The sequence below is a fragment of the Rhinolophus sinicus genome, chromosome X (assembly GCF_036562045.2).
Source record: "Rhinolophus sinicus isolate RSC01 chromosome X, ASM3656204v1, whole genome shotgun sequence".
Classification (NCBI taxonomy): domain Eukaryota; kingdom Metazoa; phylum Chordata; class Mammalia; order Chiroptera; family Rhinolophidae; genus Rhinolophus; species Rhinolophus sinicus.
The window spans coordinates 110,979,649-111,007,591 of NC_133768.1; the positions used below are offsets into that span (position 1 = coordinate 110,979,649).

Genomic DNA, 27,943 nt, shown 5'->3' on the forward strand with positions numbered 1-27,943 from the left:
CACGCAGACAGGTGCCTCCCCTGCAAGCCGGCCCCTGCAGGATGCCTGACAACTTCTCTTCTGACCCAACCCTCGTCCCACCCTTCTCTTAGAGCCTGCTCACTCTGCAAACACTCAGCTCTCGCCACTCCCACTTCCAGAATCCTGTGTGCTGGCAGCTTCCGACTCTCCGGCCTGGCTCTCCCAGGCTGAGAAGATCCCCCAAACCCTGCCCCCAGGGACTCCTCCCTACCAGCTGGACAAAGCCTGGTGTCACCCTCAGGCCCACTCGGCTCCTCACCCCACCCTGGGCTCATACCAACTGTTTTAACTTCACTCTCCCAACAGCAGCCATGCCTTGGCTCAGGTCTTTGTCACCTCTTGCCAAATAGCTTCTGCGCCACCTGCCACAATACCACCCAAAAACTCTGAATAACATCAGCATCACAGAGAACTTGACAGAGGTTGGACTGCTTGGCAGGGACCAGGAGAGCTGTGGGCGGGCACCATTTACAGGACACTGCCCCAGCAGTAGGGGCTTGTAACACAGGGACTGGCAATCTAAGTGGGACACAAGGAGGAAATGGATCGCTGGGGTAGTTCCCCTCAGAGTACAAGGCTGCTGGAGGAAAAGGGCACTGACGACAGGCCTGAGGGGCTGGGTCCCATGGTCGGTCCTCCAGTCTAGGCTGGGCAGGCACCCCGTTCTCCACCTGACTCTGTCGCCCACTTGGCTGTCTCATCCCCCCAGCCCCCGCCCACTGCACAGCTTGCTCCTCTCTGCCTGGCCTGGGGCCAGGTGCCCAGGGGACTTACGAGGCCACCTGGGCTGGCCAGGGAAGAACCCGAAGGCACAGTTTGGACTCTGGCCTCTAGAAGTTTGGAGAAGGGTGAGCTCAGGGAGACCGAGGCTGTCAGAGAACACTTCCTGGAAAAGCAGGAAGAGCCTTCAACCTTGGCATAGCAACCGGAGGGTGACTCCCATGGCCTCTCCCCAACAGGTACCACCTTGGGAGAGGTGGGGAAGGGACACCGGAGACGGGAGCCACCAGCCCAGGCCTGGCCGGGGCAGGAGGAGCAGGAGCACAAGGCTGGCCATCAGCACCACCATCTTCAGGGGACCCCCTAATTCCAAAAGAAAGTACCCCCACTTGCTGACCCAGCCCCCTGCCTAGTTCTCAGGACCGGCAGCCCCAGCCACCCCTGCTCCAGCTCTCAGGCTGGCCCTGAGCACTAGACCCTGCTTGGTGGTGGCCACCTGCCGAAGCCAGCCGAGGGGAACACCCAGGGGTGGTGGGCTGGAAGGGCAGGCTCTCCCAGCAGGCTGGTGCGTCCGCCATGTTCTCAGGGCAGCACGCCAACCCGCCCGGAGGCCCTCCCCTCCGCCTGGCTCTGCCCTGGGCTAACAGGAGGTCACTGCCAAGGGCGAGTCTCCTCTCAGCTGGCATTACTCAGAGGCCATTCTGCAAACCTTCGCGGGGGGGGGGGGAGGCAGGGAGTGACTGCTGGCACTCTGCCAGGTTCTATCTGTCCTAAATGTGACCAACAGGACCCAGAGGAGGCAGGCGAAGCTGCCACCTGGAAGCCCCAGCAGTTCACTGAGTCTCCCAAGCTCCCCCTGGGCCCAGCGGCCAACCCCCAGGGAGACCCACAGGACAGACACCCCAAGGAGCCATAAAGTGGAGCCCGGCCCGGGGAGCAGGAGGTGAAAAGGTAGAGGGCAAGTGTTTATCTGGGCCCAGCCTGGGATGGGGTGCCCTTTAAGGGTTAGAACAAGTTGAAAGGAAACACCAGAAAGGACAAAGATGGGGCGGGGGGTCTCTGTCAGAGCTGCTCACTCCAGGGAGGGGGAGAAAGAGGCCTCCTTGCGACTTCAGTTATATGCACACACCACGGATACATCTTAACGTTTATTGCCCCCAAGGAAAAGTCTACTCTGCCTGCTTCACCCACCCTCCTGCAGGACCAGAGGAAAGGGCCCTTGGAGCTCCAAATATCAATGCACAACACAAAAAGAGGCTCAACCCGGTGGGAAGCAAGCCCCACCGAGAGGAATTCAGGTGCCCGCCTGGCTCCTGAACGGCCAGGCCGGCAGCAAGCTCATCCTGAGCGGGTGGAAACCCCGGTCCCCTGTGGGGTGCTGGGAGAACAAGGAACTGTAAGCAGTGTGAGGAGTGCGAAGTGCAAGTACCAAGGGAGGCCTGACTCTCAGGAAACAGCGAGCGTGAGCCAGGCCACGGCCACAGGCAGGGAGGACAGCGCTCACTCCTCCTTCTTGTCCGTGGGACCATCTATTGTTGCCTGAAAAGGGACAAAAATCGCAAAGCACTGGATTGGCGCACTCCCCACCTTCACCCTCGAGCCCCTCCACTCCAGAGGCCCAGGAAGGCGCCTTTTCCCCAAAGGACAGTTGTCCAGGCGAACAAGGAACCCCTCAGCAGCACCCAAAGGCCTGCAAGGGTGGGAGTAGCCTCGCTCTGACAAAGGCCTAACCTGCACCAACACCTCCTCTTGGGCCCCACCCTAGCCCTGTCCTCATGCTCCTGGCAGCCTTGGCTTTCGAGGCCCTTCCAAGACCCAGGTGAGGCTCTTCCCCATTCTCCACACCTCTAGTTCCTGCCAGGGAGCCTGCCCTATGCCAAGGGCATCAGCCCCCTCTGGGGGCTGGCTCCTCCCTCTCTGCCCACTCTGGTACCCAAACATGGGCTGCCAAGTGCCAAGGCAAGCTATTATTAGGTTAATGCAAAACTGTGGTTTTTGCAATTATTTTTAAACTCTTAAACCACAATTACTTTTGCATCAACCTAATAGAACTTAGGAGTGTTTACACCTGGTCCTCATGCCTGATTTCCAGGCCACGTGAGCTTCCAGAAGCAGCCAGTCTGAGGACTCAGACCAGGCCCGGGCACGTAGGTGGCAGCAGACTAGCACCTGCTGGGGGCAGGCGGAGGGGAAGCGTGTTCCAAGCTTTTTGCCCCCACGTCCCCCTGCAGCCCCTATGGAGGGAAGGCCGGCAGCCAGTGCTGGAGCTTCCCCTGTATGTCTTTGCCCGGTTCTCGATGGCACCCCTTCAGAGGACGTGGGCTGGAGTCAGGGGCCCCACACCATGGACCGGGGACCACAGAAGGGAAGGCGCTCCTCTCAACAGCCCTGGTGCTGGGCATGAGGCCAACCCCACTGCCAAGGCCCCCTTAGTAAGCGGCCACCCTCTGCCAGGCCACACCTCTCCCGCCCAAGAAAGGGCTCCAGCTGCTGGGCCCAGACCGCCACTGCTGGCAGGTTCTTCTCTAGACTCCGACTCAGCAGTGACGGAGGAGGAAAGGGGGAGCAGCAGCGAGCAGCTCCCCTCTCCAAAGGCCTGCAGCCACAGGAGGACAGCGCCCCCCCCCCCCAGCACAGAGGGGGAGCAGGCGGAGGCACGCGCACCTGCAGCTTCGTGTGCATCTCCAGCAGGCGGTCGTATTCCTTGGCCAGACCCTCGGACTGCTTCCGCATGGCCACAACCTCGTTCTCAGCTTTCTCTAGTTCTGCAAGTGAGTCAAGTGATGAAGAAAGGACAATGAAAAGATGGGGATTGGGGGGAAAAGCCAGCTGGCTGGACACACCAGATGTACCCCTGAATCTGTCCCCAGTGAGGTCTAGACCACTCCTCTCAAGGAAGCTCCTTTGCCCGCTGCCTTGAGAGCCCCTAAAATGAGGGAGTTGGCCAACAAAGCTGGAAGCAGAAAAATACCGAGGACACCCCCCAGCCCCTTTAATGAAAAGGCCCCAAGTAGCTCTTGCCAGGGGTGACTTCAGGGAGTCTTGAGGGCATGGGACAAGCATTCCGAAAATGTCGGCAGTGAGAGCAGGAGGCAGGGAGCAGAATCCCAGCCTGGAAGCTGAGAACAAGAGACATGTTGGGAGAGACCTTCAGGAAGGGAGCGCCCGGGAACTCGCAGTGGAGTTTTTGGGAATATCGCAACCAGCTCTGATTTAGCCTCCTGAGTCCTTTCCCTCCCTACCCACAAGGCCCCTGGTGATGATGCCCGTGCCCCATGCCTGGCACCGGGTGCGAGGCTCCCAAGTTAGTCTACAGGCTCTGGGGCTCCCTGGGCTCTCCTTAGCGGGACCCCATGTGCGCTGATAAACCAATGAGCCCCACCAACTGTGTATGAGCAGGATGAGCAGGGTGCCATTTGTTGTCACCCAGCTAGCCCGAGTGCAAGTGGGTTATTAATACTTTGGCACCAGAGCAGTGGCAGCCACCAGTGGAGGCTGCGGACTTGTGGGAGCCAGGGGACCCTGAGGACACTGCTCACTGTGCTTGGTGGCGGCCAGCTCATCCTTCAGCTTCTTCACATCCGCCTGCAGGTCACTGTTCGCTAACTCCAACTTCACCTCCCTGGCGCTTAACCCAACTCCATCAACAGAACTTTCCTAGGAAGAGCGCCAAAGGCCTGGTTACTTGGGAGGGAGGGAGAGAGGGAGGGAGGGAGAGAGGGAGGGAGGGAGAGAGGGAGGGAGGGAGGGAAGGGGCAAAGGGGGGAGGGGTAGGGGGGAGGGAGGGAGGGAGGGAGGGAGGGAGGGGGGAGGGAGGGAGGGAGACACTCCAACACCATCCTCTCCACTGAGCTGTGATTCCTGAAGCTGCCCTGGGCACTTGCCCCTTCGGAAATGTCAGCATAGAACTGGGCCACTGCTTCCTCCTAGCCACCAGGCAAAGACCAGGGCCAGCAGGGCCACCTGCTACAGCTCACAGACCACATGCCCTGCCACCCTGGCCCCCAGCCCTGCCTCCTTTCTTAGCAGCTCCTCTGAGTTTACCAGGCCATCCAATGACGCAATTTGCTTTCATCTAGGATTGCTGCCAGTCACGCCCAAGTGACCGATGCCCCTTCTTCCTCTCCCCAGGCTCCACAGTTCACTCTGGCCAAGGATCCCTGAACTTGCCTCTGCCCGTCCAGCTCTATCCTGCCTCAGAATCCAAGTCCATCCGCCTCCTTCCCAGCTTGGCTCACACCTCACCTCTTGTCACAGGCCTTCTAGGACTGGCCACACCCTGTCCCTGCCTCATCCCCAGCTGACAGCAATGTTCTTCCCTGCTAACTTGCCCACAGGTCATAGGGCAGGGCTCGGCTCACGGAGGAGTGAGTTTTATGAGGGAAGAGTCCGGCCTGCACAGCAGGGAGAGGTGAGGGAGCAGCAAGGGCACTCTCTCTCCCTCCCAGTCCCCTAGACCCCTCCCGCACACGCCACCACCGACAACTGCCCCTTTACCCCTCCTCACAACTCCTGGGCTTTTCCAACAAGCGCAGTGTCACTGATAGGCTCACAGTGGCCACTGTGGCCCATAAAGAATGTCACATGGTGGGGTCAGGCAGGCAGAACTCACCTTCTTCAGCAGGTCATTCTCTTCCATGTACTTCTTGGCCGCCTCGCTAGCACTCTCTGCCTGCTTTTTAAAGGCTTCATTGGAGGCCAGCAGCGTGGCCTGCTGGGATATGAGAGTCACCAGGCGTCTAAGCAGGCTGTGATTGTTTACAAAAAGAAGGGAGAAGTGAGCAAAGAAAAAAGAAGGGAAAATTGCTGGCATGAACTTGCCTTGGTTGCTCCCGCCCCACGCCTGCCTCCAGCCTAGACCTGCCCTCTTGGATTGCCGGGGCAGCCAAGCAAGACGCCACCGGCCTGGCTCTGGCAACATGAGAGGAAAGGTAGACCAGGAGCTGTGCTCTGCACCACAATGATGAACACTGCCTTGAACAGCAGGCACAGGAAGTAGCAGCCTGACTGGATGCGCAGGCCAGGCGAGCTACAGCCCGAGGGCCTGGAACCCGGCACTTTCCAGGTCAGGACCTGGACGTGCCAGGGAAGCCACAGCAGCGCCATCTTCCTCACTGCGAGGCCAGGCTCACCCTGGTAAACAAGAGCAGCTAGTGCCTGAGGGCACTTCCAACAAGCCATCCAAATCCTCACACCCACCCTGTGAGGTAGGGGCGATCACCATCCCCTTTCCACACAGGAGAAACAGGCTCAACAGGCTGAAGCAACTGGTCAAAGTCAAGAGCCAGAAATGGACACAGGTGGAATGCCCAATTCCTGTCTGCCCAACCAAGGCCCAAGCTAGGAACCACCACACATTCTGAATTTCCAGGGCTCCCACGCCGAGAGATGGACATGACTCTTCTCTCCCCACTCCCTTCCCAAACGCACTCTGCAGGCCGCTGCCAGAACTCATCTGTTGGATAACATTGCCACACTGAGGTCCTCTGGGGCACGGGGGCCAGAAATGAAGAATCAGGGCAAGAGCAGCCACGAGAGGCAAACAGGCTGCCGCTAGGGGCACAAGCTGCTCCATTTCCTGGAAGCCACCCTTGAGAAAGGCACAGCTCAAACGGTCAACACTGAGGGATGGAGACAGATGGGATGACTTTCCCCACATACCTGGGACAGGGGCCCAGGCCAGCTGTAGCTCAGGTGTGCAGAGACCCTGGGGAAGAGGGCAAGACACTGCTTGGTTCAGGCCCACTCCCAGGCCAGGCCATGCACTCCGGCCCTACCAGAAAGCCTTCGTGGGGTTTTCATGGACACATACTGCTCAGCTGGCCCAAGCGGACAAGAAAGCAAACAAGGCAAGCTTCTGTTGACAGGACACCCAGGCCTGAGGGTCCAGAACCTGGCAATTTCCAGGTCGGGACCTGGATGTGCCCAAGAAGCCTGGGCCCTGGCTGAACCCCCGTCAGGAACAAGCACTTAGGGAGCAGACTCCAGGAACCGTGAGATGCCCACCATGCTTCCTGGTTTGGGGACAGGTTCCAGGGGCCCCTGGCAGTATAGGGAGAGCCAAGCCACTGGTTCCTGGCACGATGGGAGAGTTTCCAGTGACATGTGCTCTCTAAAATTAGCGGCCGGGACCTCGTGGCCCAGGGCTCAGGTTTCCCTGTCTCAGCCCTTGACTGCCCACCAGCCTGCCCCCCACTGGGCTGGAGCCCCGAACATGAAGGGAGCGCCTGAGCACCCCAGAAGCCAGAAAGCAGCAATGCGCCTGACTCAGCGGCAGCAGAAGTCACTGGAGGGGCCCAGAAAGAAAGGCAAGTCTGACAAGCCCCAACCTCCCAGCAGAGCGCTCAGGCCGATCCCCAGCTGGAGTAGGGGACGGGGGAAGGCACGTGTGCCACCTGGCGGACCCAGCAGGCAAACACATAGAGGCAAATCCAAGGGTGACACTTCCCCTCCCCTCCCCCCAACAAGCTGGATAGGCAGCTGACTCGGGCAGGACTCCAGCAGCGCTGAGGGTGACCACGGCTGTCACTCTAGGGAGGCTGGGCCCAGGGTAGGGGTGGCAGCGAGGACAGCAGCAACACAGCAGGGGCCCATCTCGTCTCTGTGCCTTCCCAGCCCATCCCCAGCTATAGGGCACCAGGGGTGCCAACACGGGCTCAGGCAAACAGAGAACCCAGCACAAGAGAGGTCGAGGGCCCTCTTGAAGCCGGGGACTACCAGACCCCCACCTTAGCTCACAGCCTTAATCAGGGTCTCCCCCTCAGTGCAGAGCAGGCACCCCCCAGCCCCCACATCTTTTATGCCATCCACGTCTTCTCCCTTCCTGTTAGACCTGTTCCTGCAATCCAGCCCAGGAAGATTCTGGGTAACTCTTCCCTCCAGGAACCTCACCCCTCACCACTGTCCTTCCTACCAACCCCAGCCCCTCCTTTCCTCCTCCCTACATTCCTCAACCTATGCCAGCCGAGGATATAGCTGGTCAAGCCGCCAGCAGGCCCACCGATGCCATAAGCGCCCAATCCAAGGAATGCCCTGAAGTCCTGGGGGCGCTCGCTCTGCAGCACTTGGGGCAGCTGACAAGTTCCCCCCCCCCCCCGCCGCTGCCCTTGATTCAAGCAGCCCCGGCCACCCGCCAGTCTTCTCCCTGACCATTTACCTCAGCCCAGACCCTGACACCCACTGCTGACTAGACGGCGGTTCCTTGGTGTCCCCCAGACACGCCCAACTCAGCCTGTGCGTGAGGGCGATTGCCCTGTGCCCTGAGCTCTTGGGCCTGCGTATCTATCACCTTAGCCCCAGCCATCGCCTACTCCTATCCCATCACCTCCAGACAGAGTGACCCGCCAACAGGGAGGGCCCTCACCACTTCTTTCCGGGGTGATTCTGACAGCTGCTAACGGGTCTCCTCCCTCCCTATGACCTACAGCTTTGCAATCCATGCCCTGCAGAAAGCCAGAGTAATCTTTCTCCAGGAAAAATTGATCGTCACCCCTCTGCTTCGATCCCTCCAACACCTTCCCTGGGCCTTCGGCTGGCACCTGGCCCTCTGCTCTAGTAACACCAAACCACTGGCTCTTCTTGGAACACGCCAGGTTCGTACTTGCCTTGTCTCCATGCCACTGCACTCAGCCCTCCGGTCTGAAATGGTCCCTCCCCTTCTATTTGCTAACTCTTGCTGATGACTCAGGACCCAGCTCAATCACCACCTGCCCCACCAAAAACCTCTCGTGTCGCTCATCTGGCAGCACTGTTCTCACTTGTTCTCCTCCTCATCTGTCTGCATCATCTGTTCCTTTGCTGGCTGCCCAGACAGCAACACCTTCAGGCCAGGGATTGCACCTTTGAGCTCTAGATCCTCCACGGTCTTGGAAAGAAAACCTCCCCCTCCCATGTATGAGACTGCACCTCGGGCCAGGGCTGCATGCGGTCTGGAGCCCTGGCTCTCCCCTGACCCAGCCACACAGAAGGGAACCCAGGCAGACACCGAGCTCGCCAGTTGAGCAATAGGGTGACAGGAAACAGCAGCAGGAAGGCACCACGTCAGACCCATGTGGATGGGAAGCCAGACTTACGACTGCTGCGGTAGCTGAGAAGGCTCTCAGGGAAACGCTTCACTACAGCCGGGGACAGAGCCCAGTGCCCTGGCCCGAGGCCGCAGGGCCCCAGGCTAAGCCAAAAGCAGTGCTCCCTAGCAGGCCAACTAGGCCTGCCGAGGAGCCGCCCTTCTAGAATATCTCACTGCCCCTCACACAATAGGCCCTCTGCTCGTGTCTGCCCTCAACTTACCCATCACGGTCCAGCTCCAACACTACCCCTGTGACCCTCTACCCCCAGCTCCTCCCAGATATATCCATGTGCCCTTCTGAGTGTCCCCTCAGTGCTGAGTCTCCACCCGGCCCACACTGGAAGGCGCTGAGCTTCAGACTTCCCGAGTCTCAACAGCCCAGGAGATTTCAGCCTGGAGGAAAGCTTGCGGTACTGCTTCCCCCTCTCTTGCCAGTTGGCGTCCATCATTCTCTATCTACCGCCCAAGTACGGCTATGTACGTAACTGCTCTTAGCGATATGTTTCCAGACAACAGGTCGGAACTCATGAGCCAGAGGGATTTCCCCAAGGTACGGGGCTGACAGAGGGCCCCGGGGTCTAGGCCCTGTGACAGAAGGAGACGCCAGCACATGAGCCTTGAGAGAATCCAGATGTATCCTTGGCAGACAAACGTCATCCCCAAATACCTGAATTCAACTTGCCTTTCTCCGTAAGATGTTTTTGGACACTGAGTGGGGCTCTCGTGCTTTTATAACAAGGTTGAACAAACACGAGAAGGCTAGAGAAAGCGAATCTCTTAATGGACACTAGAGAAACAGGGCCAACCATATCAAGTGGGGGAGACGTGCTTCCTATGTGCTTTGCACCAATCCTGTCTCCCTCTTGTGGGCTCAACATGAAGTGGGCAGGAGCAAGGGGGAAGGCCCTGCTCCCAAGTACCGACCGGAATATTCTATGGTTCTGGTGGACCCCCATTCCTGTTGCTGATCCTGCCCACTTAGTATTTACCAGGCATCTCCTGGGTGCCATGCCCTCAGGTGAGTTGGGTCACTCAACCCTCAGGACCCCACCACAGGACATGCAAGGCAAACAGCTCCCCTTCATCCCGCTGCCACTGTCCAAGTCGGAAGCTGATGTCACAGTGCCACCTGTTGACTCTCCAGGATGACTACGGCCCTGCCCCAGGCAGGGCTCCGCAGGGCGGGTGGATTCTGGGTGAACCTGCCCCAGCTGTCCAGGAAAACAGGAGCTGCCCTGGCAAGGAACCAAAAGCCAGGTGATGCCCCAAGAAGGGCTTCAGGCATAAAGTAATAACAGGGCAGAAGCCGCCCCAGGAAACACTCTCTGAAGAGCCCAGAGTCGTGAAAATAAAGAGGCAGCAAAGCGGAGAAAGAAAAGTTCACTCGAAAACATCCAGGGAGGGCCGGCCCGGTGGCTCAGGTGGTTGGAACGCCTTGCTCCTAACGCCACTGTGCTCCTAACGCCGAGGACACCGATTTGATTCCCACGTGGGCCAATGAGCTGCACCCTCTACAGCTAAGATTGTGAACAACGGCTCTCCCTGGAGCTGGGCTGCTGTGAGCAGCTGGAGGTCAGAGGTCGGCATGGGCTGCTGTGAGCTGCCACGGGCTGGGCTACCGGGTGCTGCCAGGAGCGGCCATCATGAGCAGCCGGCAGCTGGCGACAGCTGCCGTGAGTGACTGACAACCGACCGGCAACCGACTGCCTCAGCCAGGGGAGTGCAAGGCTTATAACACCAGCATGGGCCAGGGAGCTGTGTCCTACACAATAGACTGAGAAACAACGGCTTGAACCAGAATGGGGGCGGGGGAGGTGGAAGAAGGGGGAGAAAAATTTTTTTAAAAAGACCCAGGGACAATCTTCCTGTAGCGCTACCCCACTACCCCAGTATGGTGAGGCTTTCCTCTTAGCCCTGGAGCACACAGATTATAGAAAATGGGGAGGGAGAAATGCCCTTGTGGCAACTTCAACTGACAACCCAGGTAGCGACCGGCCACTCTGACAGTGAAGCCAGCTGGAGAGGGAGGGGGCAGGGGCACGTGGCCAGTCCTCCTAGCCTCTGCCTGTCCTCCACCCTCTTGAGCTGAAGAGACAGTGGACAGGAGCAAGCTGTGTTTCTGCGGTTTCTGTCATGCGCCTTCTTGAAACCAGCCGAAGGATTCTGTGCAAACTGGGGGACAGAGAGCAACTGAAGGAGGTCAGACAACCTAGGCAAAGCTATTCCATCTAGTTACTGGAGAAGTTACCCTGAAGACAGTGGAAGGGAGGGAGCTGTTACCCCTGGATGTGCCCGCGTGGTCCTAGAGTCCAAAGGAAACACGACAGTGCCTCCAGCAGGTGACCTGTCACGCTCAGAGTCTGGAGGAGGTGAACAAAGTGAAGGACAAGAGGTGGCTTCAGCTATGCTGTCCAATATGGAGGTCACCAGCCACATGTGACCTTTCCGGTTCAAATAAATTAAAACACTACATGAAATGAAACATCCAGCTCCTCAGCTACACCAGCGACACTCCTCGCAGCGAAGGGCATTTCCACCTTGCCGTCTGGGCCAGGGTGGATGGAGGAGCCCTTTGGTTCCTTCCCATCCCAAATCCCGCTCTCCACTCCCTCAGCTTCTGCCTTTAGGCCTCACAGGCTGGCATTTTGGGGCACTGAGAGAAAGGGGCTTTCCTGGAATGGCACGCTTCCGATGACCTTGGACTCAGGAAGCAGCCCTGTTTGCTTGGCACCAAGTCTCCAAGGAGGTCATGCACTGTTTGTTTTCTGAGTGTGAGGAAGATAATTTTTCGGCTCACATCAAGTAGCTGAGCAGACAATCTGTAGTTTCAAAGAAGCCAACGCACATTCTGATGCGTGTCAGGTGGTCCGTCTTGGATTCTTCAGAGGAAACTGGGCCACTTTATTGGAGACCTGTCATCAGTGCCCCTTCTAGGCCCAGCACCCATAGGACACGGGCACACTACTGCAGATGGGGTGAGCCTGGCGTGGTGGGGACTAGAAATCAATGGACTTATAGAAAGGCTCTTAGCAGTGCCTAGATCTGAAGTGCTATTCTATTTGTATTCTTAAAAAATGATGGCAGCTGACAGACAGATCGAGTGGGACTGAAGGCCTTCTCCAGCAGTGGTCCCCCCCAAAGTCACTGGCTTTGGGGAGGGCCAGGCACCAGGTTTCAAAACCCCTTAGATATCTTACCTAGACACCAACTGAAACAAATCAACTGTAAAAAACAAAAGCAAAACCCTGCAAGGGACAGTAGGGGAGGGTAGATAAAATGAGACTTCCAGGAGACATTCGCTGCTGAAGCTGGGTGCCATTCATGGGGCACCATTTTTCTATCCTGTCTCTCAGTTGTTTGCATTTTCTACACTGATCAGCGAACAGCCCATCCTGGGGTGAGAACTCCCTGGCATCATCCATCTGGATGCCCAGGACCCCGAGGACAGCTCACCTTGCCTGCCTCCAACTCTTGTTCAGCCTCTGTCTGGGGAAGCCCTTCCCCCCAACCCTCTGTTGTTGCTGCAGTACCTTTCCTCTCTGTCCCACTCTCCTCTGCCACCACCTCATGCCCAGCATGGAACATAAGGCCCCTAAAAGCCACTCCATACTCAGGCCAACACAGCATAGCACACAAGTGGGAAAAATCCCACAAAACGCTGTAACTCCTCAGGGTGATACTGGTAACAGCTCCCGCTTATCAACCACTCCCCAAGTGCTAGGCACGATGCTGCGACCATGACCTGTCACCTCAATCGTCACACTAAGCCCCCTCGAAGAGGTATCCCCATCCCTGCCCTACAGGCAAGAGAAAAGGTTCAGAAAGCATAAGTGACTTACCTGAGGTCACACGGCTAGCCAGTGACTACTCAGTAATAGATCCAGACCCGACCCAGGGAGCAGTCACAGCCCTGAGGATCTGGGGCCAGACCTTTCCGCCAAAGGTGCTCTGAAGGCACTGGAAGCAAGGGGTGGTGGGATGGGTTTGACATGACAGAAAGGTCACTTAGCTGGGGAAGCAAGGCTGGCAGCAGGAAGACCCGCCGTGCCACTGGTTCCCAGGACACAGGAAACAGCACTCAGGAGGAGCCCCCGAGGCTGTGGAACAGGGACAATTTCAGTTTTGCAAGGTCAGCCCTGGAGGCTGGCGGTCCGAGGTATGCACAGACTCAACACTATTGACCTGTATGCTCAGAAGTGGTCCAGATGATCAATGTGACGTCGCATGTATTTTGCCCCAATTAGAAAAACCCACAGGAGCAGGGGATCACATGGGATGAGACAGAAGGAGGGGCAGCGCGCTGCCAGGCTTCTGGGCCAAGACAGCATGCCGTCCTGCTGAGCCTCCCCTCCTCGACCCCGATTTCCTTGTTCCTTCCTGTGGGCCTCTTGGCTCCCTTCCCTCCTGTGTGTGCATGCGTGTGTGAGTGCGTACGTGCATGTGTGCAGCCAGTCCTCTGAGTTCTCGCAGCGCTGACACTCTGCAGATGCCTACAGCAGAATCACGACCACCTCAGCCCATAGGTTCGCATCCCTGCTAGCTCCTCCCCTTTGTCAAACCTGACCCCACTTGCACCCCATGCTACCACAGCCTGGATCAGCTGCCAGCGTCTCTCACTTCTGCGACCCCCAACTTGGGCTCCACTCCATCCCATGCACTGTCACCCAACAGGAACATACAACTCTGACCGTGGAGCAGCGCCCCCGGAGAAACACACCTCTACCCCGCAGAGGTCAGGTATGAACGCCTTCAGAACCCGCCAGCCCGTCTTCCGCCACCCCTGGCCCCGTCTACCTTGCTCAACCCCACTTCCTCAAACTCAGCCACCACCCACGAGGTTCAGGCACGGCGTCAGTGCCTGCCAGTGAGATGTGTGCAAACAGAGAAGAGGGAAATGGGCCCTTGGAACAGGATCACGAGGCCCACAGAGCCTGGCCGAGCTGAAGCAGGCACAAAATGACAGTTCACAGGACTTTCCCACTGTTTCTGGTATCAGGAAAACAGAGGAGGGGGGCGTGGTGTTTGCCAGTGGGGAACTGGTTAGACACGTTAAGAATGCTGGACAGACAGACGGGTTGTCCCAGAGCAATGCTCATGGTAAGGTCAGTGGAAAATGCAAGTTCCCACGTGGCAGTTACAGCTCGACCCTGTTTATAAGAAGCATGTGGATTCTGTAGGGAAAGTAGCTAGATGCTACGGTCCCATTATCCGAAGTGTGAGTTCTCAGCTCTGCTGAAGACCAGCTCTGGGAAGTTGGGAGAGGCTTCTGAACTCAGAACCTCAGTTTCTTCTTCGCAGAGCTATCGTAAGGATTAATATGTGCCTAGCACAGAGAATGCTTAACAAGTGGTATCTGCTGTTAGGCATAGAAAAGTCTAGAAAGATATACAGCAAAGGCGTATGTCACCAGTGGTTACTGAAGCATTTCAGAGTACTTCTCATTTGTTTACTTATGGAAGCCTCATCTTCCTCCAATGACTGTGTGCTACCAGGTGAGTTAATAACCTTCAGCTGTAGAAAAGGGACAAGAAGGGGCCGGCCCGGTGGTTCACACGGTTAGAGCTCCGTGCTCCTAACTCCGAAGGCTGCCGGTTCGATTCCCACATGGGCCAGTGGGCTCTCAACCACAAGGTTGCCAGTTCAATTCCTCGAGTCCTACAAGGGATGGTGGGCAGCGACCCCTGCAACTAAGATTGAACATGGCACCTCGAGCTGAGCTGCCACTGAGCTCCCAGATGGCTCAGTTGGTTGGAGTGCGTCCTCTCAACCACAAGGTTGCCGGTTCGACTCCCGCAAGGGATGGTGGGCTGTGCCCCCTGCAACTAGAAAACGGCAACTGGACCTGGAGCTGAGCTGCGCCCTCCACAACTAAGACTGAAAGGACAACAACTTGAAGCTGAACGGCACCCTCCATAACTAAGATTGAAAGGACAACAACTTGACTTGGAAAAAAGGCCTGGAAGTACACACTGTTCCCCAATAAAGTCCTGTTCCCCTTCCCCAATAAAATCTTTTTAAAAAAATAAATAAATTTTAAAAAGGGACAAGAGGTTAACGTGATCAGACTCACAAAACTAAGACTAGTAAGGAGGACACAGCAGGGAGAGCTCAGCTTCCAGACCGCACAGGCAGCTTCCTACCAAAGTCAGGCAGTGACTACTCAGGGAATAAGCAGTTAGCCCACCACCGGGCCTACTGTGAGAGGCAGGCTGGAAACCCATGATCTAACAGCTCACACCAATGCAAACAAGATGGGATGCCAACAGGGGCTCGGAACTAGGCACGAGCTCGGGCTTGACCACTTAGACGCTGGGCAACTCAGGCTGCTCCGTCTCTTTTGGGCTGCCCTTCTCCATTTGTAATGGCCCTCAGAATTATGAAGGGTTATGAAAGTCCTTACTGGCTTCGAGCAGGGCCAGCACCCAAAGGATCCACATAAACAGCTCCCTCACACAAAGGTGAGGCCACACAGCCGTCCAGTCTTTAAGATGAGCCCTTCTTTGAATAGATGAGGATACTTAGGGTGACAGAGGGGAGATGCTTATGCAAAGATACACAGCTGCTGAAGCAGCAGCGCTGGCCTGGGGACTCCAGTCTCCTGCTTTCTGATTCCGTGCCCTTCACCCTACGATGCCAGCCTTCCTAAGCGCAGGCACCTAGCATGTGTGGAGCCGCGCACTAGTGATGTGATGCCGGGTGCTGCAATACAGTGCAGTGAGGGCTATTCGTGTGCTCGTCTCCCCTCAACTACTCTGCTTTCTTCTTTCTGTGGCAATAACCAGCACTGTCTCATGTAGAATAACACTCAAATGTTTATTAAGCTAAGACCATGAGTGGGGCCCCAAAAACAATTCCCATGATACAATCTAATTTGATCCACTAAAGCAAAAGAGGAGAGACACATCTCTTTCTCGTTCTTTCACACAGGCTTGCAGGCAGCTAACAAGAGTCAGTGGCTCGTAAAAGAACACGTACAAAGGTGCAGAGGGGCACATAAGCTGATGAAGAGATTAGCCCGCCACGCAGGGCAGACAGTGTGTGCTGACAGATGAGAAAAGGCATCCTAGAAAGGACTTTAAAAACTTCCGGGTACACAGCATGGTTTCTGAGAGAACCAGCCAGGTATGTGAGGAGAGCGAGAATACTCCCCGGGGTTAAATACTGCAGACCGTGTCTAGGCCTAGATGAACCCTACCCCAGGTAGTGGGCCCCTGGCATGCCGCCAGAACTGCTGTCCGCCAGTGCCCTCTGGGGCAGTGCACATGGGGAGATGTGCCAGAGCAGCGCCAGCCAAGCGCTAATGCGCATGGAGTCAGCTGGCCAGGAGTGGGCCTGCGGGTGTGCATTTCCGACAAGCCCCCAGGTCCTGCCAAGGCTGCTGGGCGACAGGCCACACTTAGAGCAACAAGGTGCCAGATTTACCGGGGTGATCACCTCTTAGGTAACCTCCTAGGTTATACACATACGTCTACTCACTATGTTGTGCACCTAAAACTAATGTAGTATTACATGTCAACTTCAATTGAAAAATAAAATAAATTTAAAATAAAATAATAAAACAAATAAAAATAAAAAACTTAAGGAAAATAGAAAGAAAGAGAAAAGAAACGTAATGTATGAGACAACAGACCAGAAAACACCAAGGGGGGAGAGTGGTTTTTTAGTAGTAAAAACATTTCAAACCAGCTCACACATCTGTCAGCAGGGAAATGATTAAAAACACGACAGTCCCCTCACATGACAGAACGCTACACGACCATTAAGAAGAATAAGAGGGGTCTGTGTGAGTCATTTGGAAAAATCGCCAGGATAAACTGTTGGGTAAAAAAGGTAAGCCAAAGCAGAGGAAAAAAAAATCCATGGCACTTGTAAGAGAAAACTTACACATGATGGAAAAGACTATTTTTTAAAAGTTCAGAAACAACCCAATTATTACCTGTAGCTGTCTCTGGGGATAGGACTCCAGGGTGCTCACTCTCACCTGACATTTCTATATTATTTGAAGTTTGGGGGGCTCTATTTTACAATGAACAGGTATAACTTTTGTACTCAGAATAACAAAGATGACAGTTTTGTTTTTAAAGTGTTTCCTACAAGCCGCATATGGGCTGTGTGGACACCAGGTTTGGACAAGAACATTTCTATGGCTAATGTTGTGCAAAGACAGAAGCTCCAGGGCCACAGCCATCACGTAGGACCTGACCCCTAGACTATGGAGGACTATATACGTCCTGTTTTGATCAGCTATTGGACAGGGACACCAGAGGGTGTGGCACACACAGCGAGGCACCTTTTCACTGTGACGTGTGGTTGCTAGAACAACCAGGCCCAAGAAGTTACAGTGTCCGACAGGTTTAAAATGGAATTTGACAAAGCCTTACGTGCTTGTCTAATGGAGAGGCCACAGCAAAGTGAGGGAGGCAGCTACCGTGTTTCCCCGAAAATAAGACCGAGCTGGACCATGAGCGCTAATGTGGCTTTTGGAGCAAAAATTAATATAAGACCTGGTCTTATTTACTATAAGACCAGGTTTTATATAATAAATAATATAATATATAGAATACCAGGTCTTATATAAAATTGGGTCTCATATAATATAATATAATATAACATAACATAACATAATAAATGTAACATAATAGCAGGCCTTGTATTAGTTTTTGCTCCAAAAGACGCAGTACAGCTCACGGTCCAGCTAGCGCTTATTTTCGGGGAAACACGGTAATACGATAGAGAACAGAGCAGAATTACAAGAGCATCTGAGTCGGCCTCACTGGTCAACCCGTCTAGACAGCCAAGGATTCTGAGCGGTAGCTAACCTACCTGCTGTTGACTTCCTCTTAGCTTCCATCTCTTCCTGCATCTGCTCACCATGACAACCATCCTCAGCAGAGAACACTGAGTGGGTCGGGAGGTGGAGACCAAGCCCTGAGGTGTCTGTTTGGATGGAGCTGATCCACAGGGCATTCACTCCTGGGAGTTAGGACCCCACCCAATGACAATTACGCCAGTGCCTACCTGGCCCACACTTCAGCATCTGGTCCCTAAGAATTTAATAGGAGCCTGGCAATCATTCTACTGAAAATCCACATACACTAGCTCGACAGAAGGCAGGGGAAGACTGAGATAAGTGGCTCCCTAGGAATTCACAGTCGTCGTCAACGATGCCTCTTTTCTCTGAAAGCACACAAGATTTTCTTTCTAGACCATGGCTTGAGAACAGTCAGACTCTCCCATTCTAGTTACTGTCTCATCTACCCTCTCTCTCCTTTGAAAACTGGGATGCTTGCCTGTCTGCAGTCTTCCAGAATCTGGCTGGCCCTGTAATAAATTCCTCAAGGATAGCAATTCCATCTACAAACAAGCCCAAGAGCCTGTGGACATAATGTCATCAAGTCCAAGCGGAAGCTAAGTCATTTAGAGAAGCTGGACACGCCAATGTACCCTCGCTCTCCTGGGATTTCAATCCTCTCATCCCAATGCTTACCTTACCCTTGACTTCTGCCTGCCATTCTTTACTGGATACAGAAACACCAAGGGGACTATCTTCTCCCCAGGTCCTACCATGTTTCCCAGCCCAGGGCTCACTGACAGCTTTCCCTTTCCCAATACTATTCTGAAGCTCTGTGTGCTCTTCTGGGGCAGTCCTTAGTCCTTACTTTTCTTCCTGTTCTTTCTATCTTTCAGATGAGATCTGAACTGGCTGAGGAGCCCTGAGCACCTCTGTGGTCCCTCGGACACGTGGCGTCATTGTGTCCCCCCTCCCCTCAGCTCCCGTGCAGGTGTTTTTGACACCTGGTCCTCTGGACCTGCCTCCCTTTCGGCCTCAGCCCACGAGACCATCTTTTACAGAGCTTCCTGAAAGCCTAAAAATCTAGGGTCTGTGTCTGACTCCTCCCAGCCTTCTTACTTTCTGACTCTGATCAGACAGCTCACCATGAAGAGCTACCTGCCTGTTCCAGCGCTACCCCCACCACTTTCCAACTTTGAGCCAGAGAGGGCAGGCTCACTGAGGCAACAGACTTTTCTCCTGAAAACCTGAAGCCCAGACAGGTAGTCATTCTGATGCCTAGAGGAGAAGGACGCCCAGGTGACGGGCGGTGGGAGAGCCTAGCCGAAGGATCCACATTGTCACCGTGCTTCTGAGCAACCTCACGGCGAACCTCTTCCCAATGCTCCGGAAGCACGTGGTCTGAGCACGACGTCTGCCCCCTGCCAGTCAGCATGCTTGAGAACAGCCAGGCCCCCAATTCGAACCCCTGTAAGCAAGGGGCAATAAACCTGCCCCGAGCTCAAACAGGCGCTTTCTATCAGTCTAGTCTTGCCCAACAAGCCACTCCCGGGCCCTGATCAAGGCATTCAGTCTTACCAAACACAAAACTATATACAAACAAAAAAGCCAACCCAGAAATACTCAAACTGCCATGGAGCACAATATGCTCCTGTGACAGGTCTAACTTCTGGGAAGGTCCTGGGGACAGGGTTGATCTCAGCCCGCTCGTGCCATTTCCACCCACTCTTCTCAGAGCAGGACCCCATACACCAAAAGCCCCTTTCACTGGTCCATTTTAAGCTGGACTCCAAAGGGCCTCTCCCAGAGGAGGGAAACGTCTCATCCTTTACTTCACACTAGGTACATAAAATGAATTGCTAATGCATTTGCCCTAAAAGAGCATGTGGCAAGTTATGACAGAACCAGAAATCAGGTCTTTTGACCTTCTGGTCAGTCCTTTCCCGCTCTCCACGCTGCCTCTGGAGGTCAAGAGGAAAAGTGGGGGCCTCTGGGGAAACTGTGTGGTTCCCTAACACAGACAGGCCTCTAGTTCAAGGCCCTAAGTCACAGCCTAGCCCAGGGCTCCCCTCACCCCACCCCACTCACAAGGACAGCAGCAAGGAAAAGCCGGCAATGTAGAGATTCCTCTGGGCACGGAAAAGCTTCATGTGGAAGTGTTCCATGGCCCCAGGGTTGTTCTGGAGGTTCACCTTCTCTGTCACGTCATCATACTTCCGGATCTCACGTACAGCGTCTGTGGTGGAGCAGAGAAGAGACACAGAGTTTAGCTGCCGCTCAGATGAGTCCGGCTGTGCAGCTGAGACAGGCGGTGTGAGTTGGGGTGGCCTTGCTTACCTCAAACCATCTCCCATTACTTCCCCCCCTACACACACCTGGGGGGATGCCTGTCAGAGCTCTGCCCTCAGACCCTTTCTCTCCTGCAGCTTTGCTCACATCCCTCACTGGCCCCATTCTACCCAGGCCACAAGCTTCCTCTGTGTCAAGATGCTAACCAAGTCTGAGGCACTGCTGGCCAGGAGCAGCTCCCTTTTCCCAGGTCCCCCCAATGTCTGTTTCTGTTTATCTCAAGTCGGGCCTGCTGTCAGCCACCCTGCTGATAAGCCAGTCCTGTTTATGGAAATGCCTGCTAAGGAGGTGTGAGCTGCCTAGGAGGTGAGAACCAGAGGATGCCTGCTAAAGATTAAAAGGTTTTCATTTCTAAGCTTTTAACGGGTTTTGTTATTTAAACTGTTTTATTCGCATCACAAAAGGAATTTGTGCTCATCAAAAGTTCAAACATGGGCCAGCCCGCCCGGTGGCTCAGGCGGTTAGAGCTCCGTGCTCCTAACACCAAAGGCTGTAGGTTCGATTCCCACATGGGCCAGTGGGCTCTCAACCACAAGGTTGCCAGTTCAACTCCTGCAGTCCCGCAAGGGATGGTGGGCAGCGGACCCTGCAACTAAAATTGAACATGGCACCTTGAGCTGAGCTGCTGCTGAGCTCCAGAATGGCTCAGGTTGGTTGGAGCGCGTCCTCTCAAACACAAGGTTGCCCTTTCAACTCCCGCAAGGGATGGTGGGCTGCGCCCCCTACAACTAGAAAACAGCAACTGGACCTGGAGCTGAGCTGCGCCCTCCACAACTAAGACTGAAAAGACAACAACTTGACTTGAAAAAAGGCCTGGAAGTACACACTGTTCCCCAACAAAGTCCTGTTCCCCTTCCCCAATAAAATCTTTAAAAAAATATTTTAATAAATAAATAAATAAATAAAGTTCAAACATTCCAGAAATGTGGAAAAAGAATCCCAAAAGAGAATCACCTCTAGCAGGGTACAGAATTTGCGGCCATCTCATCTCAAGCTGTCACTTTCAGTCACATTACCCTATGTCATTTTCCTGGTAATACACACCCGTATCTGAAATTACCCTAATTACAGGTTTATTGTCCATCTCCCCCAAATTAGATTACAAACTCCAGGAGGACAGAAATCTTGCCTACTCTATTTCCAGGGCCTAGCACAGTTCTGGACACACAAGGGCATGCAAATAACTGTTGAATGGTTAACAGCCTCTGCTCCTGAGATCCGCTGTTAGACGTACAGTACTCTAGTTTACACCTACACGTGTGTAAAGTAGAAATGGAACCATCCCATACTGACTGCGTTCTGCCCACCTCCGAGACCTCTTTTTAAGTGGGTTCATGAAGACCTTCCTAACGAAAGCCATTGACAGACTCCCACAGAAGAGGAGCAAGGTGTCACTATATGGGTATTGTTTGGTTCTTAACTCCTGGTTTGCAACTGTTTGTTTGTTAAGCTGATCTTATGTTACAAAAGTCTGCCTCTCCTTACCAGTGCCTCAGTGTTAAATTTGTATCATGAAGTGAGCGCTCGCCAACACTACTAGCAGGCGTGTAAAATGGGCAACTCACCCATTTGCTACGGACTGCATGTTCCTGTGTGGAATCCTAACCCCCAAGGGGGTGGTATTAGGAGATGGGGCCTTTGGGAGGGGATGAAGTCATGATGCAAGGCACTCATGAATGGATTAGTGCCCTTATCACAGGGACCCCCACAGAGCTCTCTCACCCCCTTCTGCCATGTGAGGACGCAGCAAGAAGGCAGTTATCTACGAACTGGGAAGAGGGCCCTCACCGACACGATTCTGCTGGCACCTTGATCCTACACTTCCAGCCTCCAGAACCGTGAGAAATAAATGTCTGTTGTTTAAGCCACCCAGCCTATGGTATTTTTGTCACAACAGCCCAAACTAAGACAGAATTTAAAATGTTCATGCCCTTGGACTCATCAATTCCACCTCTCTGCATTTACCCTACAGAAGCACTTGCATAAATGTGCAATGCTATTAGGATGCCTACAAAGAAGGAATTACAGTATAACCATAGGCGAGAATACAGGCATACTTCGTTTCATTGCACTTCACTGCACTTCACAGATAGTGAGTTCACAACACTGAGGCAAGACCCTCCACCAGCAAAAAGGCTCAGGTGATGGTAGCACTTTTTAGCAGTAAATTATTTTTAAAGTACGTACATTATTTTTATAGACATAGTGCTACTGCACGCTCAACAGACTAGTGTAGTATAAGCATAACTTATATGTACTGGGAAACCAAAAACAATTGTGTGACTCGCTTTACTGCCACATCCACTTTATTGCAGCGGTCTGGAACCAAACCCACACTCTCTGAGGTGAGCCTACAAAGTCGGCCTTCCTCATCCGTGGGTTCTGCGTTTGTGGATTCTACCAAATGAGGATCAAAAATATTTGGAAAACAGATGTTCCACTGCTGCCGGGTATTATGTAGTTAGGCCTACTATGGCTGTGTCTGTACTGAACATGTACTGCCTTTTTCCTTAGAGTCATTATGCTCTAAACAATACAGTATAACAACTATTTACATGGCATTACTCGTATTATATATGGTAAGTAATCTAGAGATGATTTAATGTACACGGAAGGTGACGCATAGGTTATATGCAAATACCATACCATTTTACATAAGGGACTGAGTCAGCATTGACGGATTTTGGTCTTCACAGGAGTCCTGGAACCAATCCCCCATGGATCCCAAGGGACGACTATATTACAGTCTTTAAAAAGAATGAGACTGCTGTAAAAAGATGTCTAAGACACAGGAAGTGGAAAAATGCATAATCTTAAACAGTGTGTAGTAAATGAATAAAGACATCAGCATAGAAAATGCCTATGGAAACGTACAATGAAGCATTAATGAGGAGTACCTGTGAGACATGGGATGATGGGAGACTTTACCTTTCTGGATTCAATTTCTGAATTTTTAAAAATGTTCTTTTTGCAATAAGAAAAGCATGTTTGTCTACAGTTGTCTGTATCCAGGAACCCCACCACCTTAAGGACACCTTGGCCGATGACAAAGCGCAGACTGGGGATGAGGGTGTTACACCACACTGGCCCAAGGCATGCAGCGGGGGGCTGCCCTCCCTATCTCAGGCCTCTGGCCCAGGGCGGTTGACCCTAGACCCTCATCACCCACTCCCCAGTCAGATCTGCCGTAGGCCCCTCCCAGTGAAGACCAGGGGCCAGCCAGGACTGCAGCTCTAGCTGGTATGCCCATCACCTTTCCCTAGTATTTGCTACTAGCAAACATATTTGTAGAAACCACTGCAGACCTCTCTAGATTACGCTTCTTACCGTTAGGGTAGGAAGCAGCCTGTCATCACACTCAGATGTCTCTCTAGACCTTTCGAACACTTCCCTGACTCCAAAAAAGAATGGCGCCTTTGCTAACCATTGGGTTCTGCAAAGGACTCCCTGGCCCACTCAGCTGTGCTAGGAAATGGAGAGCTTGTGGAGTCTGGTTTGCAGAGGAGCGAGACCCTGACGGAACAGCCTGGCACAGTCCTTCCCTGCCCCAATTCTCACCCCACCCCACATCCAAAAGCAAAAGCACATGAAAAGCCTGGCTTTTCCCGCTCCGGGGATGATGTGCATATTCCCTACCCCTGGCAGGGTCAGAGGTTGCTCCCTTCACTTCCCTCCACCCTGATTGAAAAGAGCTACCTCTCCGGGACTTGCCAAGTATTTCAATAGCAAGGTATGCAGGCAGCTGGCACCCAACCCTATATGGCTGGGAATGGGTAGGCAGCACGTGGTCTGAAGCAGTCATGCCTGAACATATCTCGTCAGGCCCAAAACATTAGGAAGGAGAAATGCCTAACGCTGAAGCTAGTGGGTGCGCAAGTTTCCCTAAACTCTGGCCCCCTGGCCTCCCACCCCCTGCTGGGGATCGGGGAGACAAGTACTTGGGGCGTAAGCAACCATCACACCTTAGAGACAGGACCGCTGTCTGTAGCAGGGCCAAGTCAATACTTGGGAGTCCAAACAGGGGACGTTTTGATCAGTAACCACAGCAAAACTCACATTTAACAGCCAGCCGAAAGCTGCACTGATACCTCTGGTCTCTGAACAATCACGCCACCACCACATCGCAAAATGTTTGCCTTCCATCTCTGCGCCACCTGGCCCCAGGCCCCATCCCTGAGCGTGCCATGGGACCAGTTTATCTTTCAAGCCCCTGCTGGGACACGCCTCAATGAGGGCTTTATAGAACTTCAGAGCTAGAAGGACCTGAAAAGACCTCAAGTTTGACCCAGATCCAGAGAGGTCTGGGATCTGCTCCCTAGATACGCTGCCAGACAGACCTCTTGGTCCCCTCTATACTACAGGACACGGCAGCTTCCTTCCCAGCTAGGCTCCCTGTCTAGTTGGTCACTCAGTCCCCTATTTGGAGCCTATTTCAGGCATCGAGGGGGAGACTGATGCGGCTAAGTAATTTGAGAGAAGTACTACTTAGACCAAGGTCAGCATGGGCCAGTTAGCTTCCCTTGGTTTCAGTGCTGCAACGACCCAAGGAGCAGCCCCAGAGACATGAGGTGGTCGTCGTAGGGTCCATGAAGACTGCTGGTCAAAGTGAGCCTGCCAGCAGGACCCGCCTCACGGATGAAGAGAGCCTCTTCTCCAAGACGAAGACAGGGGCACTCACGTGGCCTGTGTCTGAAAAGCCAAAGCTGTGCACTACGTGTGGAACATGGCAAAGGGTCTAGGCCAGGTGGCTGCCCTCAGCCACAGCTCACTCACCAATGACCAGCAGCACAAGAATGACAATGAGAACCACAAAGAAGGTGTTGCCATAGGTCACCACCAACTGCACCAGGCGGGATTTGAAAATCTTCTGCCATCTGTGAAGAAAACAAAAAGGACAGGGGCTGAAGAGAAAGAACACACACTTGGGATCTGGGCCTTGAGAACAGACACCCCGTTTTGCCATCTTCCCCAGGGGCCGAATATCCCATCCGGGCTCAGCCTCAGCGGCTTGCAATTTTCCAATGTATGATAGTCACTCAAGAGTGTTTTAAGAAAGATGCTTGCCCATGTGCAGAAATTGATAGAAAACCCGCCTTAAACACTGGTAGTCTCTGAGGAAGGAAATGGGAAACTTCCTTTCCATGACATTCCGCTATGTGGTACTCAAAATGCTTGCCACATATACATTATTTCTTTAAGCTGTTTTTCCATGTGACCAATCTTGATTCACCTAGACTCCTACCACCCTGGGTTATCATGAAGCAGATCCAACCTCCCTCCTCTTCCCTCCACAAATACTTCAGAATGTACCTCTATCAGAGAACCTTCGGAAATGGTTAATGTAATCACAATGCCATCACCAAACCTCCAGAAAATCAGTAAAAATCCCTCATTATCAGTCAGAATCCCAGAGTCTAATTGTTGCATTTTTTAATAACTGCTTTATTTGAATCCATACCAACAAGCTTCTGATTCTGCAATGAGTTGAGAAGTATCTTATATCTCTCATTCTATAAGTTCCCCCTTCCCACACCCTCTTTTATTTCCTTTCCCAATTTACTTTTTGCCGACAATAAGTTGTTTGCCCTACAAAGCTTCCCAGATTGCAGCTCCAAAGGGGCCTCTGTCTCTGCCATTTCCTCTGAGCTGTATGAGCTGTGAAGATTCAGCTCTGGCTTTTGGTGAGAATAGTCCTTAGGCAGTCCTTAGGATACTGCCGATTGCATCACAGCAGGTGTCTGTATTTTTCACTAAAAACGGTTTTAAAAAGTAGCTGTGGAGACTCAGCCTTATTGGTAACATTCTATTTTAAGTCAGAACAATGTGTTCATATATATTATATGTAATTAAAAATTAATTTCCAATTAACTTTTAACAGGCCCTCTGTTCACCGAAAGGGATTATTGCTTCACCCTTCGTGGGCTGAGTAATGCTCATGAGGCTACTACACAATGCCAGCGCGACTAGCTAGGAGGACAGAAGTCACTAAATCAGCAACAACCTATCTCCATGGTGCACGTCTTCCGGATCCCACACTGCCATCCCCTGAACCTCAGGGACCCAAGGGAAGGCAGGAGGGCATCATTCCCAGAACCGTAATCAGAGCTAGGTCTTCTCCCCTTTGGGGCATTCTCAAGACCGGGAGACAGGGTACACAGTAAAGGAACTCGGCAAGATGTGACAAAGCAGAATGGTGTGGAAGGTTGGCAGTGGTAAACACAACCCCTGCCACCCCCACCCCGACAGGTTCTACCTGTTTCTGTCTGGCCCCATTTCCAGGGTCCACCAACTTTGCACACATAAGCTACAGGGCTCTTACTTGCTTGCCTCCTTCCTCCACAGGCCATCCATACCTTTTGGGTGAAATGAAGGGAATGCAGAGAAGCAGCACAGCAAAGACCTCTGCATAGAGGAAGGTGGCAACTGCAGTCCACTGCAGACTCATCCTGTTGCTAGGTTTCCAACTGGGAGATGGGAGCTTGTTTCCTGACAGGGCACAGAAGGAACAGGAATCATGAGAGCTGGAACGCCATGCTACCCTGTACCCCAGCATTCGACTCCAGAGTCTTTAAAGCACTGGCTGAAAAGGCGCTTGATTCAGCAGGGAGACTTGACAATAGTGCTCAAATGGCCGACCAACTGCCACTTGAAAGGGCGGAGTGACTTTGCTACCCCCTAGTAAGTGTGTTAACACTCCAGGGCCACCTTTTCTGGACAATTCCTCTTTCCCCAAGACACTCCTTATGCCTGTTTAAGTGAGAACGCGTTTTTTAATAAAGAAGATGACACAGACAGAAGGGAAGATTACAGAGACAGAGGAAATTCTCAACACCCATCAGGCCCGCTCCCCCTCCCTAGCCACCGGGAGCTCTGCGGCAGAGGTTCCCAGCTCCTAGGCAGCCCAGAGGCGGCAATATTTCAACAACGCACTTTCTCCGAAAGCCGAGGCGCCCCCCCCCCCACCTGGGGAAAACAGGAGGCCCTTCCCTCCCAGCCCTTTCCAACGGGGCTGAAAAAACGCAGCAGCTCCCTCTGGGGCTAGAGCGGAGGCTAACAGGCCTTCCGACTGCCGCCGCGTCTGCCTCCGATGGGGCTGGAGGACTAGAAGTACCTCAAAAAGCCCAGAAGAGCGACTCCTAGAGGGCGGGAATCGGGGCCAAGAGCAAATGCAGGTCTCCACTAAGCACCTCACGGACTCATCTAGAGAAAGTTCTAGAAGAAGCTGTCCTCAGAAGCCAGAGGAGCTCCTCCTGGCAGCCCTGGTCAGCCACAGTGCCCACCTGGCTCAGGAACCGCCGCGCGCGACCCCCCGACATGGCCCTGGCCTGGCACGCCCTCCCCAAGTCCCATCCCGGCGACTCCTCCGGAGGGGCTTCGCCACCGCCCCCCGCGGCCGCCCCTGACACCACCAAAGTCCAGCTCCACCCGCCGCCACTCCGACTTTCCCCAACCCGCCCCTGCCTCCGCACTCCCGGCTCGGCCTTCAGCCCTGCGCCCCCGGGCCTCCGGGGCTGCCCGCCGCTTTCCGTCGTAGAGGGGCTGGGAGACATCGGCGACCCCGGAACCCACCCAGGCGCGCGGCCCGGCTCACCGAGCTTCCCACAGACACCTCGCACGCCTAGCCGCTGCCGCCAAACTCTCCTACTCGGGCCTTGGCCCCACCCCTTCCCCCGCAGCCGGAAACCGGAAGCGCTCGCAAGGCCTTGCCCCTTCCCCAACCGGAGAGAAGACCCGAAGGTTCCGCCCACGGCCGCTTTCCACCCCGCCTCCCCGAGCCGAGGCGCCAACGCCCAGGACTGGAGAAGAAGCGGCGCTTCGGGCGCGCAGGGAGAGGGGCGGGGCCTTGGCGGGAACAAGAGGGGCCGCTTCTCTAGCCCGCGCGGTCCTCCCAAGTCTCTGTGGTCTGGGAAGGGGGCGGGGCCCGACCGTGGGGCAAGAACGGGGTGGGAAGCCTTGCACCCGAGCTCCGCCTCCCGCCCCTCCTCCGCCTCCTCCCC

The 27,943-nt window shown here is 54.1% G+C and overlaps 1 protein-coding gene across 3 annotated transcripts; it reads right to left on the reverse strand.

Moving 5' to 3' along the window:
- Nucleotides 1-1,876: 1,876 nt before the first annotated feature.
- BCAP31 (B cell receptor associated protein 31) lies at nt 1,877-27,693 on the reverse strand. 3 transcript variants are annotated; one of them, XM_019755134.2, is made up of 8 exons: nt 27,538-27,693; nt 26,300-26,432; nt 24,720-24,820; nt 19,686-19,833; nt 5,354-5,489; nt 4,281-4,398; nt 3,406-3,506; nt 1,877-2,280 (listed from the first exon to the last, which is right to left on the reverse strand). In XM_019755134.2, the coding sequence occupies exons 2-8, from the start codon at nt 26,389-26,391 to the stop codon at nt 2,242-2,244; spliced, it is 735 nt and encodes a 244-aa protein (XP_019610693.1). In that variant the 5' UTR covers nt 26,392-26,432; nt 27,538-27,693; the 3' UTR covers nt 1,877-2,241. The 3 variants fall into 3 exon arrangements, with proteins under 3 accessions (XP_019610693.1, XP_019610692.1, XP_074180190.1); XM_019755133.2 differs by having other exon boundaries at nt 27,516-27,646; XM_074324089.1 differs by lacking the exon at nt 27,538-27,693 and adding an exon at nt 26,910-26,930.
- Between the last annotated feature and the right edge of the window lie 250 nt (nt 27,694-27,943).